The sequence below is a fragment of the Theropithecus gelada genome, chromosome 15 (genome assembly GCF_003255815.1).
Source record: "Theropithecus gelada isolate Dixy chromosome 15, Tgel_1.0, whole genome shotgun sequence".
Taxonomy (NCBI): Eukaryota; Metazoa; Chordata; class Mammalia; order Primates; family Cercopithecidae; genus Theropithecus; species Theropithecus gelada.
Genome location: NC_037683.1, coordinates 95,017,977 through 95,033,769, shown reverse-complemented (window position 1 = coordinate 95,033,769; position 15,793 = coordinate 95,017,977). Strand labels below are relative to the sequence as shown.

General features: G+C 43.3%; 1 protein-coding gene across 17 annotated transcripts in view; it reads left to right on the top strand.

The window, feature by feature from the left end:
• TLE1 (transducin like enhancer of split 1) overlaps nucleotides 1-15,793 on the top strand; it is a 106,851-nt gene that overhangs the window by 82,433 nt on the left and 8,625 nt on the right. For all 17 annotated transcript variants that reach the window (XM_025359199.1, XM_025359195.1, XM_025359194.1 and 14 more), the window contains one exon: nucleotides 15,121-15,370. In XM_025359199.1, coding sequence (XP_025214984.1) covers nucleotides 15,121-15,370 — 250 coding nt within the window. The remainder of the gene's footprint in view (nucleotides 1-15,120; nucleotides 15,371-15,793) is intronic.

Here is a 15,793-nt window from a genome sequence, read left to right as displayed (position 1 = left end):
GAGCTGTGGGCTGTGATGCTAAGGTGGAAGGCTGATAGGTGGGCACAGTTAAATTGGACCCTGTTCCTTATGTGTGTGTGTGTGTGTGTGTGTGTGTGTGTGTGTGTGTGTTAACAGGATCAGTTGTAAGATAGAAGTAGCATCGTGCTTATTAGAGTTAAGTATTGATGTCCTTGGCTTGTGAGCACCTTGCATTTCTTTGTGTTCAAAGCTGTGCAAACTAGAATCACAATGTGCCTAAGGACGTGGACAGTGGACACAGTGGCCAATGTTATGAGACTATGTCAGGGTACTTTTCTCATCTTGGTCAAAATGGCTATTGGCCTTTGGATCTGAGCAATCATTGCTCTCTCTAAAATAATTAAAATCTCTTTATTAATTTATTTTATTTTATTATTATTATTTTTTTAGAGACACTGGGTCTCCCTGGGTTGCCTAGGCTGGTTTCGAATTCCTGGGCTCAAATGATCCTCCTGCCATGGCTTCCCAAAGTGCTACGACTACAGGCATGAGCCACCGTGCCTGGCCTAAAATATGTTTTTTAGGATTCTCTTTCATGTTTGAGCCATATTATGTGAGGAAGATAGACTTAATATCAGAAGGAAAAATGAGCTTTGCCATTGTTGCCAGGGTCTGGGCTATATACAATCTTACTGTGTCTCTCTCTCTTTCTCTCTTTCTCTCTCTATGTGTGTATGTATTTTATATATATATATATATATATATAATATATATATTATACTTTTAAGTTCTAGGGTATATGTGCACAATGTACAGGTTTGTTACGTATGTATACATGTGACATGTTGGTTTGCTGCACCCATCAACTCATCATTTACAGTAGGTATTTCTCCTAATGCTATCCCTCCCCCAGCCCCCAACCTGCTGACAGGCCCCATGTGTGATGTTCCCCACCCTGTGTCCAAGTGTTCTCATTGTTCAACTCCCACCTATGATTGAAAACATGTGGTGTTTGGTTTTCTGTCCTTTGCTGAGAATGATGGTTTCCAGCTTCATCCATGTCCCTGCAAAGGAACATGAACTCATCCTTTTTTTATGGCTGCATAGTATTCCATGATATATATGTGCCACATTTTCTTAATCCAGTCTGTCACTGATGGACATTTGGGTTGGTTCCAAGTCTTTGCTATTGTGAATAGTGCTACAGTAAACATATGTGTGCATGTATCTTTATAGCAGCATGATTTATAATCCTTTGGGTATATACCCAGTAATAGGATGGCTGGGTCAAATGGTATTTCTAGTTCTAGATCTTTGAGGAATTGCCACACTCTCTTGCACAATGGTTGAACTAATTTACACTCCCACCAACCGTGTAAAAACGTTCCTATTTCTCCACATCCTCTCCAGCATCTGTTGTTTCCTGACTTTTTAATGATCTCCATTCTAACTGGTGTGAGATGGTATCTCATTATGGTTTTGATTGGCATTTCTCTGATGACCAGTGATGATGAGCATTTTTTCATGTGTCTGTTGGCTGCATAAATGTCTTCTTTTTAGAAGTGTCTCTTCATATCCTTTGCCCACTTTTTGATGGGGTTGTTTTTTTTTTTTTTCTTGTAAATTTAAGTTCTTTGTAGGTTCTGGATATTAGCCCTTTGTCAGATGAGTAGATTGCAAAATTTTTCTCCCATTCTGTGGGTTGCCTGTTCACTCTGATCTTTTGCTGTGCAGAAGCTCTTTAGTTTAATTAGATCCCATTTGTCTATTTTGGCTTTTGTTGCCATTGCTTTTGGTGTTTTAGTCATGAAGTCCTTACCCATGCCTGTGTCCTGAATGGTATTGCCTAGGTTTTCTTCTAGGGTTTTTATGGTTTTAGGTCTAACATTTCAAATTTTAATCCATCTTGAATTAATTTTTGTATAAGGTGTAAGGAAGGGATTCAATTTCAGCTTTCTACATATGACTGCCCATATTTATCTATTAATTAGTATGAGAGAACTTGCTGTTCTTACTATTTAGTAAAGTAATATTGCCTGAGGCAGTGCTGCTCAAACCATTTATGGTGACCAGTTTTTTTCCTGAGTAAATCAAAGCTGGAGACATTTGTAACCTACAATACAAGTGAATAGGAAGAAAAAGATACAAAATCCAAGTCCATTTTTTGTTGTTACAAGAGTCAACAGCCCTAAGTCCTCAGGTTGCTGTGCTCACTCTTGATGACTGCACTCATCTCACTGCAAACAGTAGCCAGTGTTTGCTGACCACACGTTGAGTAGGGCTGGTCTGAGGCACTTAAGAGAAATGAGGACAAACTCATGTGTCCAGGGTAGAGTGAACAAGGCGTTAAAGGTTATACAAATAGTTCTCTGAAAAATACCCATGGAAAGAATGCTTGGGTGAGGCAGACAGAAGGCACAGTTGCCATTCATAGACTGAGTGTGAACTGTCAGGCTTTATGTGCGATGCCAGGCGTGCTCCAGGAAAGATGGTGCTCTCAGCCTTCTCTGCCCGTGGGGGCTTGATGATGTCATTAAAAGAAGAGTAAATATCCTAGTTTAACTTGTGATACGTGCTCTTGAGGCAGAGCAGTGGGTGATAGGGAGACATGTAAATAAGTGACCAAAATTAGAGTCAGAAAGACTTCCGTGGGATGAAGCTGAAACTGAAGCACGTGCAGGAAGGATTAAGTTTCCCAGGGAACTGGGGAGGGACAGTCTGGGTCACGCACAAAGAGAGAGCTTGAGGGATGAGAGAGAGAGCTTGCAGATGGATGAGTGCCTCCTGACTGTTACCGCCAAAAGAGCTCAGTTGGGGCAGGAGGGACTTTAACATCCCTTTAGTATAAATGCTCATGCATGGTTCAAGCCTGCTAAGATAACCTGTGCAGTGACTATATGCCTCTGACTGTGCGTGTCGTTTGTCCAAGGACAGGGGACCCGCTGCTGCCCAGAGCAATGCATTTTCCATGGCTCTGTGAAAACTCTTCTAGCCCTTGAGCTGAATCTGTCTCCCTGGAACTTTGACCCATCAATTCTGGCTTTTTCCTACCCCCCGAGACCACACAGCACACTGCTAATCCGTCATCCCCATGGCAGCTCTTCAGTGTTTAGAAACCCCCACACCACCCTGAGGCTTCTCTTCTGGCTAGAATTTGTCTGGCGCTTCAGCCCTCTCTTGTGGGCCGTGATTTAGGGTTCCCACATCATCTGCTCACTAAGATCCAGACCCTGTCACTTCCTTTCCATCCACACTTTCACGGATTTTATTGAGACCTCCTGCATAGGCATAGAGGGCCCCACTGGGAGCTCACAGCCTAGGATGGGGTGCAGGGAAGGAAAAATTCTCCTTTGCCCTCTGAGTCTGCAGCTGGGCCTGAGAATCAAACTGATATAAGATAGATTAACAGGAGAAATGCACGCAAGTCTTACTAAGGATTTTGGTGTACATGGGAGTCTTCACAAGGAAATGAAGACCCGAAGAAGTGTCCAGAGCAGGCAGCTTGTATCACTTTGCAGACTGGAGTGTAGTGGCCCAATCTTGGCTCACTGCAACCTCTACCTCCCAGGTTCAAGCGATTCTCCTGCCTCAGTCTCCCGAGTAGCTGGAATTACAAGCGTACACTACCATGTCTGGCTAATTTTTGTATTTTTGGTAGAGGCGGGGTTTCACCATGTTGGCCAAGCTGGTCTTGAATTCCTAACCTCAGGTGATCCACCTGCCTTGACCTCCCAAAGTGCTGGGATTACAGGCATGAGCCACCACGCCTGGCCTTGTATCACTTTTATACAAAGAAATGACAAACTTGTGAAGACATGACAAGAAAGAGTTTTGGGATGGAGGCAGTAAATTGTGGTTAGGTAACTAAGAGATAGATATATTGGCGGAAAACTTGTGGGAGACAAAGGTTGTTTTGGTAAGTTTATTTGTACACATCCCTTTTAGTGTTGCTTCCCAGACTCTGGTGATGAGGCTGTTCTTCTTCTGCTTCTGGTAGAGGGACGGCACCTTTCTCATGGGAAATTGTATGGCCTGTGTTTGTATAGAAAGCGGTCGGGAAGTCTTTCCTGGATCTCTCATTTCTCAAGTGTTTTCAGCTCAAAATAACCAGTATACCAAAGGGGCATATTTGGTTGTGGCATATCCCGAACTCCTTCAAGGGGAACATGAGTTAAATAATCACAAAATCAGAGGCAGAATTGTAGACCCCCAGGCTACCACAGAGCTATCACAGAGGAGCACTGTTCTAGAAAGCCTGTGACAGGGCATGGGGGACTGATCCCACTGGGGAGGGTCAAGCAGGGATTCCCTGCCGCAGGGTTTTCAGAGCTGCACTAACCCAACAGGGGCAGGGGCTGAACCTCTAGGTGGAGAGACCAGCATGTGCAGAGGCCCTGTGGCTTCACATTGTTGTCAGTCAGAGTAGAACAGAGCAAGATGACTTGCAGTGCTAGCATTCCACACTCCTGTTTCCAGTGTTAAGATGACAAGATCTCAGTAGGGTTTCCCAACCACCCTGGTCACCTTCCCTCCTCTCTCATACCCATTCCAGCCTCCCCTAACTTCTTTTTGTTAAAGCATCATACCCATTCCCTCTGACATCTGAGCCCAAATTTTAGTGTTAGATTCTTCCCTATTTAACTTTTTTTTTTTTTTTTTTTTTTTTAGCAGTCTTATTCTTTGTTAAAATTCTCACCTTTCTCATGCCCAGTTTTGTCAGTAAGGTCCTAGATGAGTGTTATCTTTCTTCCTCACCAAATTGCTGTCAGTTTATTCTTTATTGTAAAGCACTTGTCAGGGCCGTGTGTTGCACAGAGGTCTTCAAAAGTTGAATACAGATTCAGCCTCTTAATTCAAAAATTCAAAATCCAAAATGCTTCAAAGTCTGAAACTTTTTGAGTACCGACATGATGCCACACATGGAAAATTCCACACCTGACCTCATGTGACAAGGTGCAGTCAAAACACACAACACACAACACACAGTTTATTCGGCATCCCCAAGGGAAAACTAAAATCACCTTCAGGCTGTGTGCATAAGGTCTGTATGAAACAGAAATGAATCTTGTGTTTAGATTGGGTTCCATCCCCAAGATAACTCATTTATGTTTATGTAAATATTCTGAAGTCTGAAAACAATCCGAGATTGGAAACACTTCTGGTTCTGAAGCATTTTGGATACGGGATGTTCGACCTGTATAAACCGACATGCCATTCAAGGCCCATGGGTAATATCGCCCCAGCCTGCTTTTCCGGTGTCATGTCCTGTGTGCTTTACATCCTGTGCTAACCCAATGGGATGAGTCTCTGTTCCCTGATGACTCCAGCCCCTGCTCCCTGGAGCAGCTTCCCTTCTCACTGGTCTCTTCCTGTTGAAGTATTTTCTGTCCTTCAAAGCCCGCTTGAGTTGCTGCCTGCTTCATGAAGCCTTCATGGATGCCTTCCCATCTCTGGTCCCCCTCCAGTTGCACCATGAAACATCTTATAATCATGTACAGGCCATGTTTCTATCTACTTACTCCCCAGGAGGATGGAAGTTCCCGAAGTCTTGTCCCTTGAGCACAGACACCCAGGAAACAAATGTTCATTGCCTTGAATAGGTGGGAGACAGGTCCAGGATTGTATAAGACCTTGTGATTCATTCTTTTCTCAAGGAGATCCTTGGTTCGCATTTTCGAATTATTAAGTAGTGTTGGTTTATAAGAGGTAACCCTGAGCTTGTTTTCACACCCTCAAGGCTGGATTTAATTGGTATTGTTTAGTTCAGCATAACTTGAATTCATTTTTGGTTTTAGGACATTTATTCCCCTGAGCTCTTTGGAGATCATTGGTAAGAGAAATTCCAAAGTTTAGTTAGACCTTTTTTTTTTTTTTTTTTTTTTCTGGCACTGTAGCACTGCTGTTCTCCCTAAAAATACCTGGGGGCTGTGCTCTACCTGCCTTATATATTAGCACCTAGAGGTCAGTAATAACTCTGGCTAATCATAGTTTGGCTTAAGAGTCTAGGGTAGTTACAGGTCCTTTCACCCTGTGTTTTAATGCCAGACATGTAATTTAGAAATCTTCTACCCACTTGTTTAGTGTTTAAATAAATCTTTAAAGTACCTTTTTGGTTTAGAGCCTAAAGGGAAAAGAAAAATCTTAACTACATTTGGGATAAAATTGCCTCATAGGAAAACATTTGCAGCAGTGATTAGAGACCCTTTCCAGGCTTTTCGCCAAGAAAAAGTTTCAGTGGCCGGGGGCTTCCCCCTTTCACCCCACTTTTTCTGTTTCTGGTCTTCTGGTTTCTCTGTTTTTGTCTAGATTCCACAGCTCGCATATTTAGTGGACTTGAACATTGACTCAGCCCTCTTTTTATTTGACGGGGTTGTATTACTCTGGGTTCTCCAGAGAAACAAAATGAATAAACTATAGATATGGATATGGAGAAGGAGTTATTTGGAGGGGTTGACTCACATGACTGTGTAGACTGAGAAATCCCATGATTTATTGTCTGCAAGCTGGAGGCCCGGGAAAGCCGGTGTAGTTCTACTCCAAGCTGAGGCTCGAGAACCAGGAGCACTGATGGTCGAGAGCAGCAGCAGGTAGGTGTTCCAGCTCAAGCAAAGGGCACATTTGCTACTCCTCTAACTTTCTGTCCTGTCCAGGCCCTCAGTGATGCCCACCTGCATTGGTGAGGGGACCTTCTTTACTCAGGTTACCTGTTCAAATGCTAATCTCTTCTAGAAACAGCTTCAGAGACACACCTAGAAATAAAGTTTTATCAGCCACTCTGGTGTCCCTTAATCAATTTAATCAAGTTGACATATAAAGTTGACCATCTCAGTGATATTTGGGTAGGTTTTTTTTTTTTTTTTTTTTAATCTATTAAATGCTAAAAATAACATGCTCATTCTGTTCCTTATTTTTGCCATGTGGGTATTAGTTTAGTTTCTGTTTTTTTACCTTCTGATAATATAGGAATATGTAGTTTAATTTTTTGAGATTAAGTTGAGGTGAGGCCCTTCCTTTTTAAAAAGAAAAATGAGATGGGGATGTCCAGGGTGACCTTGAACTCCTGAGCTCAGGGGATCCTCCTGCCTCAGTCTCCAGAGTAGCTGGGAGGACCTTCCTTTTGATGTCAGTTGTGTTTAGCTACAATAATTCCTCACTGGACTTCTCTCTCTCCCTCTTCACCTTGTCAGAAATGACATTTGGTTTATGGGATATAAATATAGTGTGTATATTTCTTGCTTGGATGATGCTCGTTTTTGTCTGTAGTGATAGTTCCTTTGCTGGAATGTTTTAGTTTAGCTTTGAAATAGCGATATATTAAGCCTCTTTTTGTTTTACTTTTCATCCAAGAGTTTCTCCATTTGTGTCTTTGTCCTATTGAGGAGCCTTGTTCCTGCTCCAGCACACTGAGAAGTTTGGAAATGTATAATTGATAGAGAAAGTTAGGTCCTAGAACTCAGAATCTTAAATGTTGACTTTGGCTGGAATACCTCCTTGTTTATCAACTTAGGTCATCTGTTTCTTGTTTTCTTTGCTTGTAATCTTTTACATATCCATTTTAAGAAGTTTTGTATTTGCCTTTAAAAAAATAAATGAAAATCGAGTGTATGCATCTAAACAAGGAAACAAAGAGTCTCCCAACCTAATGCTTTGAAGTTTGCTACTTACAAGTTAGTTGGTAATAAAGCCCTCCGTTAACATAGAAATGCTGTCTTCTAAGTAAGGTAGGAATTACACCCGTTCTGCGTATTTTCTATTTGGAAGAATACGCGAATGGCCAAACTGGAAAAATTTTGTAGATGTTATGGGTTAGATGTGCAGACCCTTAAAAAAATTTGACAGTGGGAGGTTTTACCTATAGCAGGTAAATTATACTTTCTTCTAAAATCTTAGAATAATAAGACTGATTTTCTTATGAGCTCCATGTCACTATTCCCCTCAGCCACCACCTTTATTAGTTTTCAGGCTAAGAGTATCCTCCGGAATCATAAATTACATTATTCTCATCCATTCTATCCTTAAGGAGCCTGGTTCCCCCAGCCCCCACAGTCACGCTCACAATGTGGACATGCCTCATGTTGCTCACAATGTGTGGGGTGAGTGTCTTTGTCCTGGTGGGTCCCACGTTATCCCTCTTGAGGGGATAACGTCACAGGTAGTGCTGACATGGAAGCTAAGGTAAAGATTAACAGCTCCACTTTTGCAGCTGGGCTGAGCTGGAGCTGGCTCTACCGCTTGCTAGCTGGGTAGTTATGGGCGAGTTACTTAGAGTCTCCTGTGCCACCTTCCCTCATCTCTAAACAGTAAGGGATAGTGAGCCCCTCCTGTGATGTGGCAAGCAAAGGTTGACTATATTGCGCTTCATAGTTTTCTTGAAGTACTTTCCCATGTGGCTTCATTACTTCACACCTCAGTGGTCCTGTTCATAGGCTAAGTTTTGTCAGGGCGCTTTGTAAAAATGGGGAAATGAGGCTCAAGTTAGTTAGGCATGGTGCCCACAGGTTACTAGTCATTAAACTGAAGCAATTGCTTGTGCCTCCTGACTTCTTGCACTTGACCATGTGGGTCCTGCTTTCCAGGGCCTGGAGGCAGGATGGAGCTTGTTCCATGTGACCTGTGGTTGCTTCTGCCACAGCTTGCTTGGGAAGGGCCCAGTGTCCACTGGATTTAGCTGACTTAGGGTAAAGCTATGGATTTCACTTCATTATTGTCATTGCTTTCATTGTCTTTTTTGTGGTCTAAGTCAGCTCTGTAGGGACTGCTTTTGCCCCTTAGGAAAACTGTTACCATCTCTTAGTGACATTTGGTATAATTGCTAGACATTGCCTGGGAAAAGTTGGCTGGCATCACCCAGGGGCTTAGAGAGGAATGCCCACCTTATTTTAGCAGATTTTCCTTACCATGGCAACTTTTCCTGTCTCAATATATAAGTGATTAGGTAACAGTAGACAACTTGTGTTCTGATCCGTGGAGAGTGCCGGCCGGTGAAATCCTCTGCCTACCCCTGAAGAACTCTGGAATGGGAAAGACAGAAATGTTCACCGTGTGAGAAATACTCTTAGAGAGGTCAGTAGGAAAGGTTAGGACCCTGGGAAAGAATCATCAAGGCTGGGGAGGTCATGGCAGTCAGAGGGAGGGAGGCAGCGGCGTGTACTTGGGAGGTTGTGGCAGTCAGAGGGAGGGAGGCAGCGGCGTGTACTTGGGAGGGAGGCAGTGCTGTTCTAGCAGGAGGGAAGTTTGTGCGCAACTTGGAGATGTGACAGCATGTGATATTTTAGGGGACTGGCCTGTTGTCCCACGTGGCTGGGAGTTCAAGGTCACATGAAGTAAGACTTGTTGACACTAAATTGTAAAGGGCTTCATGAGCCCTAAAGAGCTTGAAGAGCGAATGAAGGTTTTTGACACGATCGGATTTTTGAGCCTTGTTAATATAGCTAACAATGTCACATCCAGAGTGCCGAATCCATAGGCAGCGGGGCTTGACCACAGCCATCATCTCCGGGGTCTGTGGTTCTTCACTATTGTTTACTTGATTCTGCCACTGCAGTTCCTATTTCCAGCAAACCAACAACCCTGTAAACACCTGTTTTCCTTTGACCACAGAGCGCAGCGTAGTTTTATTAAGAGGAGCCTGGTCTGCTAGGAAAAAACAACCTGCGCCCTTGGAACACAGTCTTGTTTTCCAGTTCACCGCGGCCGCGAAGGAGCCCAGTGGGGACTCTCTGCTTTTAGTTCCTTCACCTCTGCTGTGTGCCCAGTAAATGAAAAGCCCCTCGCTCTTAATGGGTTTTTATTTCATTCAGTTTTTGAATCTGTGAAGTCGAGTGGGCTTTATTCTTTTTGATTCTGACACCAGACTTCAGAATCAGACACGATCCTCATCTGTAGGAGCTTGATTCAGAAAGCTAGGTGGGGGCGGGGGCTCAGTTCTGAGGCTTTCTGAGATGCAGATGGGCTTCTCTGTGTGGCCCCTAGCGAGGGATCCAGGACTGACTTTCTGCCCTGCAGTTTGCCACAATTCTATCCAAACGTCCATCTCTACTCTTTGGGCGTTCGTTCTAGTCTTTGCTGAATGCCATTTCCTCCACTCTCACCTTTGATGATATATGAATTTTGTGTTTTTCGTTGCCTCGTCACTGCCCTTGTGCTTTCCTGATTTCCCACCCCGTGTCTTCCTCCCTTTCCGCATTCCCTGACCCACATACTTGTCCACTGGTTGAGATAAAGCCCTCAATTCAACGTATCTTCACTTGGCATTTTCAGTCGTGGTGGTTCGATAACAATACTGTCATTTCCTGAAGACTCACTGCAGGTGTCAAGTGCAGTGTTAAGTGTTTTGCAGCTGTTACCACTTTAATCCTTACAGCAACCCCTGCGACCTCTATATTTTATTGTTATTCCTGTCTTATGGATCACGAAACGGACACATTCTAGACTGCAGGCTGGCTGATTGGCAAGACCACGGTTGATGTGGCCAGAGACCCAGAGAGAGGTTCATTTAACAGCAAAGTTTGGGCACTTGATTTGGCTGTGGACCTAATCTAATGTGTTAACTGGTTAAGAGCCCTCCCCTCGACTTCCTCTAAATAACTAAAAGAATCTAAACTTTAAACATTGAAATACCATACACATACAGAAAGTTCATGAATCCCATGTGTCTAGCTCAGCGACTTTTCACCAAAGGCAGCCACCTGTGTAACCAGCCCTTGGATCAAGGAACAGAGCAGGATCATTGCCCAGAAACCCGTCCCATGCCCCTTGCAGTCACCAAGGTTAACTACCACCTTGACTTTCAGTACTGCAGATAAATTTTGCCTGTGTTCGAAATTCTAGAAATGCAGTCATTTCCATGTCCGTTCTTTTGTAGCTGGCTGCATTCGGAATTCAGGTGTGAGCGACATTCATGAATACTCACTATCTGTTTATACATTCCTCTTTCTGATTGGTTTTACTTTTCCTAGTTCCTCAACCAGTAGAGAAAGTTAAGTTTCCTCCTGGGATCCCTTCACCATTGTCACGATGAGCCCTCAGTGTGGCCTTTTATCGAAAAAGCTCTGTTATTGTAGGTGAATAATTTCCTCCCCTGGTTTTTTCCTTCCAGTTGATCCCTCCTAAAGACCCATCTGCCCTTTGCGTTGCTCTGGTGTGTTCATTTGATTTGGCTCTGCAGCCCAGCAGGCAGCACCAGCTTCCTGCGGGGCCCCCTGTGACTGATGTATTAACATCCATATGGGTTTCCCCTGGGACGGATGAGTGTTCACAGCTTCTGACAGCAGCTCACTGCATTGTGAATCAATTTTAAATTGCCTCCGTATGATGATCGTGGGCCTCCTGTGCATTTTAAAGAAGAGGACACCTGGGAGAGAAGTGGGTGTCTTCCAAAGATCAGACAGATCTCCCGTCTGTTACTCGGTGCATCTATTTAATCTGGAACATTTAACTCTATGATAAGCAGGCTTCCGGTTGAAGGAAGATAAAATTTCCTTTCGCTGAAAAATCTGGGATTGCTGAAAGGGTGCCTGAGGGAAACCCGGCCTTACCTGGAGGCGCCCAGCTTGATTTGTGGTACACAGAGAGAAACTAATCCTCACGTGTTATTTCTCTCTAGCACCGAGATCTTTGAGAAGCAGTTTCCCCACCTTAACCACCATCCTTATAAATCATGTGCAACTCAATTGTTTTACTTTTATTTTTATTTTTTTAATTATTATTTTATTATTTTTTTTGAAATGGAGTCTTGCTCTGTTGCCCAGGCTGGAGTGCCGTGGTGCGATCTTGGCTCAGTGCAAGCTCTGCCTCCTGGGTTCACACCATTCTCCTGCCTCAGCCTCCCGAGTAGCTGGGACTACAGGTGCCCGCCACCACACTCAGCTAATTTTTTTGTATTTTTAGTAGAGACAGGATTTCACACTGTTAGCCAGGATGGTCTTGATCTCCTGATCTCGTGATCCGCCTGCCTCAGCCTCCCAAAGTGCTGGGATTACAAGAGCGAGCCACAGCACCAGACCTCAGTTGTTTTATTTTATGGAAATTTACTTGTCATTTCTTCAGTATCACCTGGCTTTTTTGTTGTTGTTTTTGGACCCAGAGCATGGAGCCTGATTCTGAGTCATAGAACTTGGCTACTGGACGTTGTTCGTTGAGCATTCTTCAAAGCCTAGAATTCTTGTAGGACATGAATAGACTTAAACTCTCACAGTTCTGTGGCCATCTTTAAGGGCAACAAAATGCTATTTGATTATTAATCCAAATATCCCATAATAAACGGCATAGGTTCCTGTTTAACTATAATGTGCACGTTGAAATATGATGTGGGCTCGATATATTGCTAAGGACACCAAATAATCCTGTTGGATGAAAAATGAGATTGAGTGGTTTGGTGATGTGAGGGCTTAGAGCTATGTTGTTTTTATACGTGTATTTATTTCCCAGGACAGTCTCCATGGTTCCCATTATATGTGCTTATTCATTCAAATTAAGAGTAACATTAAGGATTTGGGCCAAATAGCTATTTTACTATTAGTTACTGGAACCAATTTGCCAGCAGGTAACAGATTGAGATTGTGTCCTGTGGTTGAGTCGGGGGGAAGTTTAAAAGTCTTCATGTGTTTGATGTTTTGCTTTTATGGAGGGAAGATAATAGCATGCATTTTATTTTCAAACAAATGTATGTGGCTTTTAAGTGCAGGGTAGTAGAGACCTGGCATAATCGTTTTCAGTTTTGTGCTTGCTAAGTTACTTTACAAAATTCGAGTTTGTATTAAAATGAAAATTTAAGCACTGTGTTAGTACTCATGGTGTTTATATTATGTATAAAGCTGCCAATGACAGGCTCCAGAAAGGCACAGTTTTTCAAGGGTTATTGGCAGGAGGAAGCAGTGCCTACTTCACTTATTGTTGATGGTTTGAACTTTTAGCGCTTCTAGTGATTTCAAGTTAAGAAAGTGGAAATAGTGGTCTTCAAAGTAGAATGTGCATACTTTTTTTTTTTTAGACAGAGTCTTGCTCTTGTCGCCCAGGGTGGAGTGCAGTGGCGTGATCTTGGCTCACTGCAACCTCCATTTCCCAGGTTCAAGTGATTCTCCTGCCTCAGCCTCCCAAGTAGCTGGGATTACAGGCATGTGCCACCACGCCCAGCTATTTTTTGTATTTTTAGTAGAGACGGGATTTCACCATGTTGGTCAGGCTCGTCTTGAACTCCTGACCTTGTGATCCGCCCACCTCTGCCTCCCAAAGTGCTGGGATTACAGGCGTGAGCCACCGCGCCCAGCCGAATGTGCATCATTTTATCAGTTGACATAGAGTGAAAACATTAGCACTTCTCTTTCTTCTATCCTCTAAAGTGTCTTTTCTTTGTTTATGTTTTATCATGTCCCTAGGATCTTAGCTCTTGGAGTTTAAATTAAGTTCGTTGGAGGAAAAAATATGCTTTGAATTTTGGTGTAGAAGTAGAAGTGGGTAATCAGGATTAGGTTTGTTTGTATTTAACAGGGGAAGAAAATGGTAGCTTAAATAATGTGGAAGTTTATTACTCTCTCACATAAAAGACACTGGCTCTCAGCGGCTCAGGGCAGGTATGACAGCCCCATAGTGTCACCAGGGCCTCTGCATCCTGTCTTTCTGTTCTGTCTCCCCCAGCAATTCCTTCCTTCCTCCCTTCCTCCCTCCCTCCCTCCCTCCCTTCCTTCCTTCCTTCCTTCCTTCTTCCCTCCCTCCCTCCCTCCCTCCCCCCCCATCCCTTCCTTCCTTCCTTCCATTTTGAGTTCTGGGATACATGTGCAGAATGTGCAAGTTTGTTACATAGGTATACACATGCCATAGTGGTTTGCTGCACCCATCAACCCATCACCTACGTTAGGTATTTCTCCTAATGCTATCCTTCCCCTAGCCCCCCACCTCCTGACAGGCCCCAGTGTGTGATGTTCCCCTCCCTGTGTCCATGTGTTCTCATTGTTCAACTCCCACTTATGAGTGAGAACATACGGTGTTTGGTTTTCTGTTCCTGTGTTAGTTTGCTGAGAATGATGGTTTCTAGTTTCATCCGTGTCCCTGCAAAGGACATGAACTCATCCTTTTTTTTTTAATGGCTGTATAGTATTCCATGGTGTATATGTGCAACATTTTCTTTATCCAGTCTATCATTGATGGGCATTTGGGTTGGTTCCACATCTTTGCTATCCAGCAATTGATTTCTGTCTTTGAAATCAACCTCTGGGCCATAGGAGCACCAGTCATCCCTCTTAGCTCAGGCAGTGGGAAGGAAGAAGAGAAGAGGGCAGGTATGCTCCCTCCCTATTTATTTTTTTGGAGCAGTTATGGGTTCCAGGCAAAATAGAGTGGAAAGTTACAGAAGAGTTCCCATATTCCCCATCCCTCTCCTCTCTTTCAAGTTCAGAACTTCCTCAAAATGCCATCCAGCAGCTTCTTCTTAGACCTTATTGGTCAGAACAGAGGCACGCTGGGCTAAAGGAGAGTGGGGAAGAGTAGTTTTTTTAGCTGGGTACTTTGCTGCCTTATATAATGGCGTTCCTGACCAACATAGGCAAGGAAGATTGTTGTGTAGGAAACCTAAAATCCTGTTTAAAGCCATATAAGATAATCTCTTATTTTCTCTTCCTTAAGCAAAAGAAAGTTGAAGTCCAAACCATAAACTGGTATTTTTAGAAAGCTGTTTTTTGGGGTGTGGGGGGGTTGTTTTTGCTATTAAAATACACTATCTACTCTGTTTAATTATTATTAGTTCTTAAGGGCTTCATCTTTAGCAGGGAAAATAATCATTTAAAATTATACTAAGAAATCATAAAATTACACAAGATACATGGAAGGAGGTATTTTATGTTCATTTGGAAGTGCGTTAAGTGTTTTATAAGGAGATTTGAGGGAATGCTTTATAGAATGGATAAGAACGATTTAAATACCTTTAAAAAATTTTAAATACAGTTCTATGTATATGTCATTTGGTACACACTAGATTTCTGCTATTAATTATTTTAAATTTGCACCATCAGTAAATACTTCAACTTGTATTGTTTTAAAAGGAAAATATACAAGAGACTCTTTCCTTTTTTTCGTCGTTTTCGTAGTCGTAGCACGTTGCCGAGGTAATGACTGCTTCCTCTGTAAATGTGTTTTCTGTCTTCTCTCCATTCGTTTTTCCAAAAGTGCGTACTCCTTCCACGTTACCGCAGACGGTCAGATGCAGCCTGTCCCTTTTCCCCCCGACGCCCTCATCGGACCCGGAATCCCCCGGCATGCTCGCCAGATCAACACCCTCAACCACGGGGAGGTGGTGTGCGCGGTGACCATCAGCAACCCCACGAGACACGTGTACACGGGCGGGAAGGGCTGTGTCAAGGTCTGGGACATCAGCCACCCTGGCAATAAGAGTCCTGTCTCCCAGCTCGACTGTCTGGTGAGTGGACAGGAACTGGTGCACAAGGGCAATTTCTCCCTGGAGATTCAATAAGGAAATAGCTGTGTGGGCCTGGGTTTTATTCCCATTATGAGGAAATAGAAGCCCCTTCTGTTTCCTGTGTTGGGTATTTAACCCCCTCGGCCCCCCGTTTAAATGCGAAGGTTTCATTTGTTGCTGTTGCACTGGCTAAATCCCAGAGTTGATGGATTTCTTTTTATAAAATATTTTACACTGGTTTACAGAGGCTCTCCTTGTGTATGGATGTACATTACAAAAGGGGGTTTCCCATTTAATGGACAAAAGCACAACTTGGCCTGGACTCTGGTCCCTGCCATCCACTCAGTTTTTAATTTCCCTATAGCCTTTAGATAAATATAGAATAGTAAATATTTGATAACATGGCATAAAAACCATTCTGAA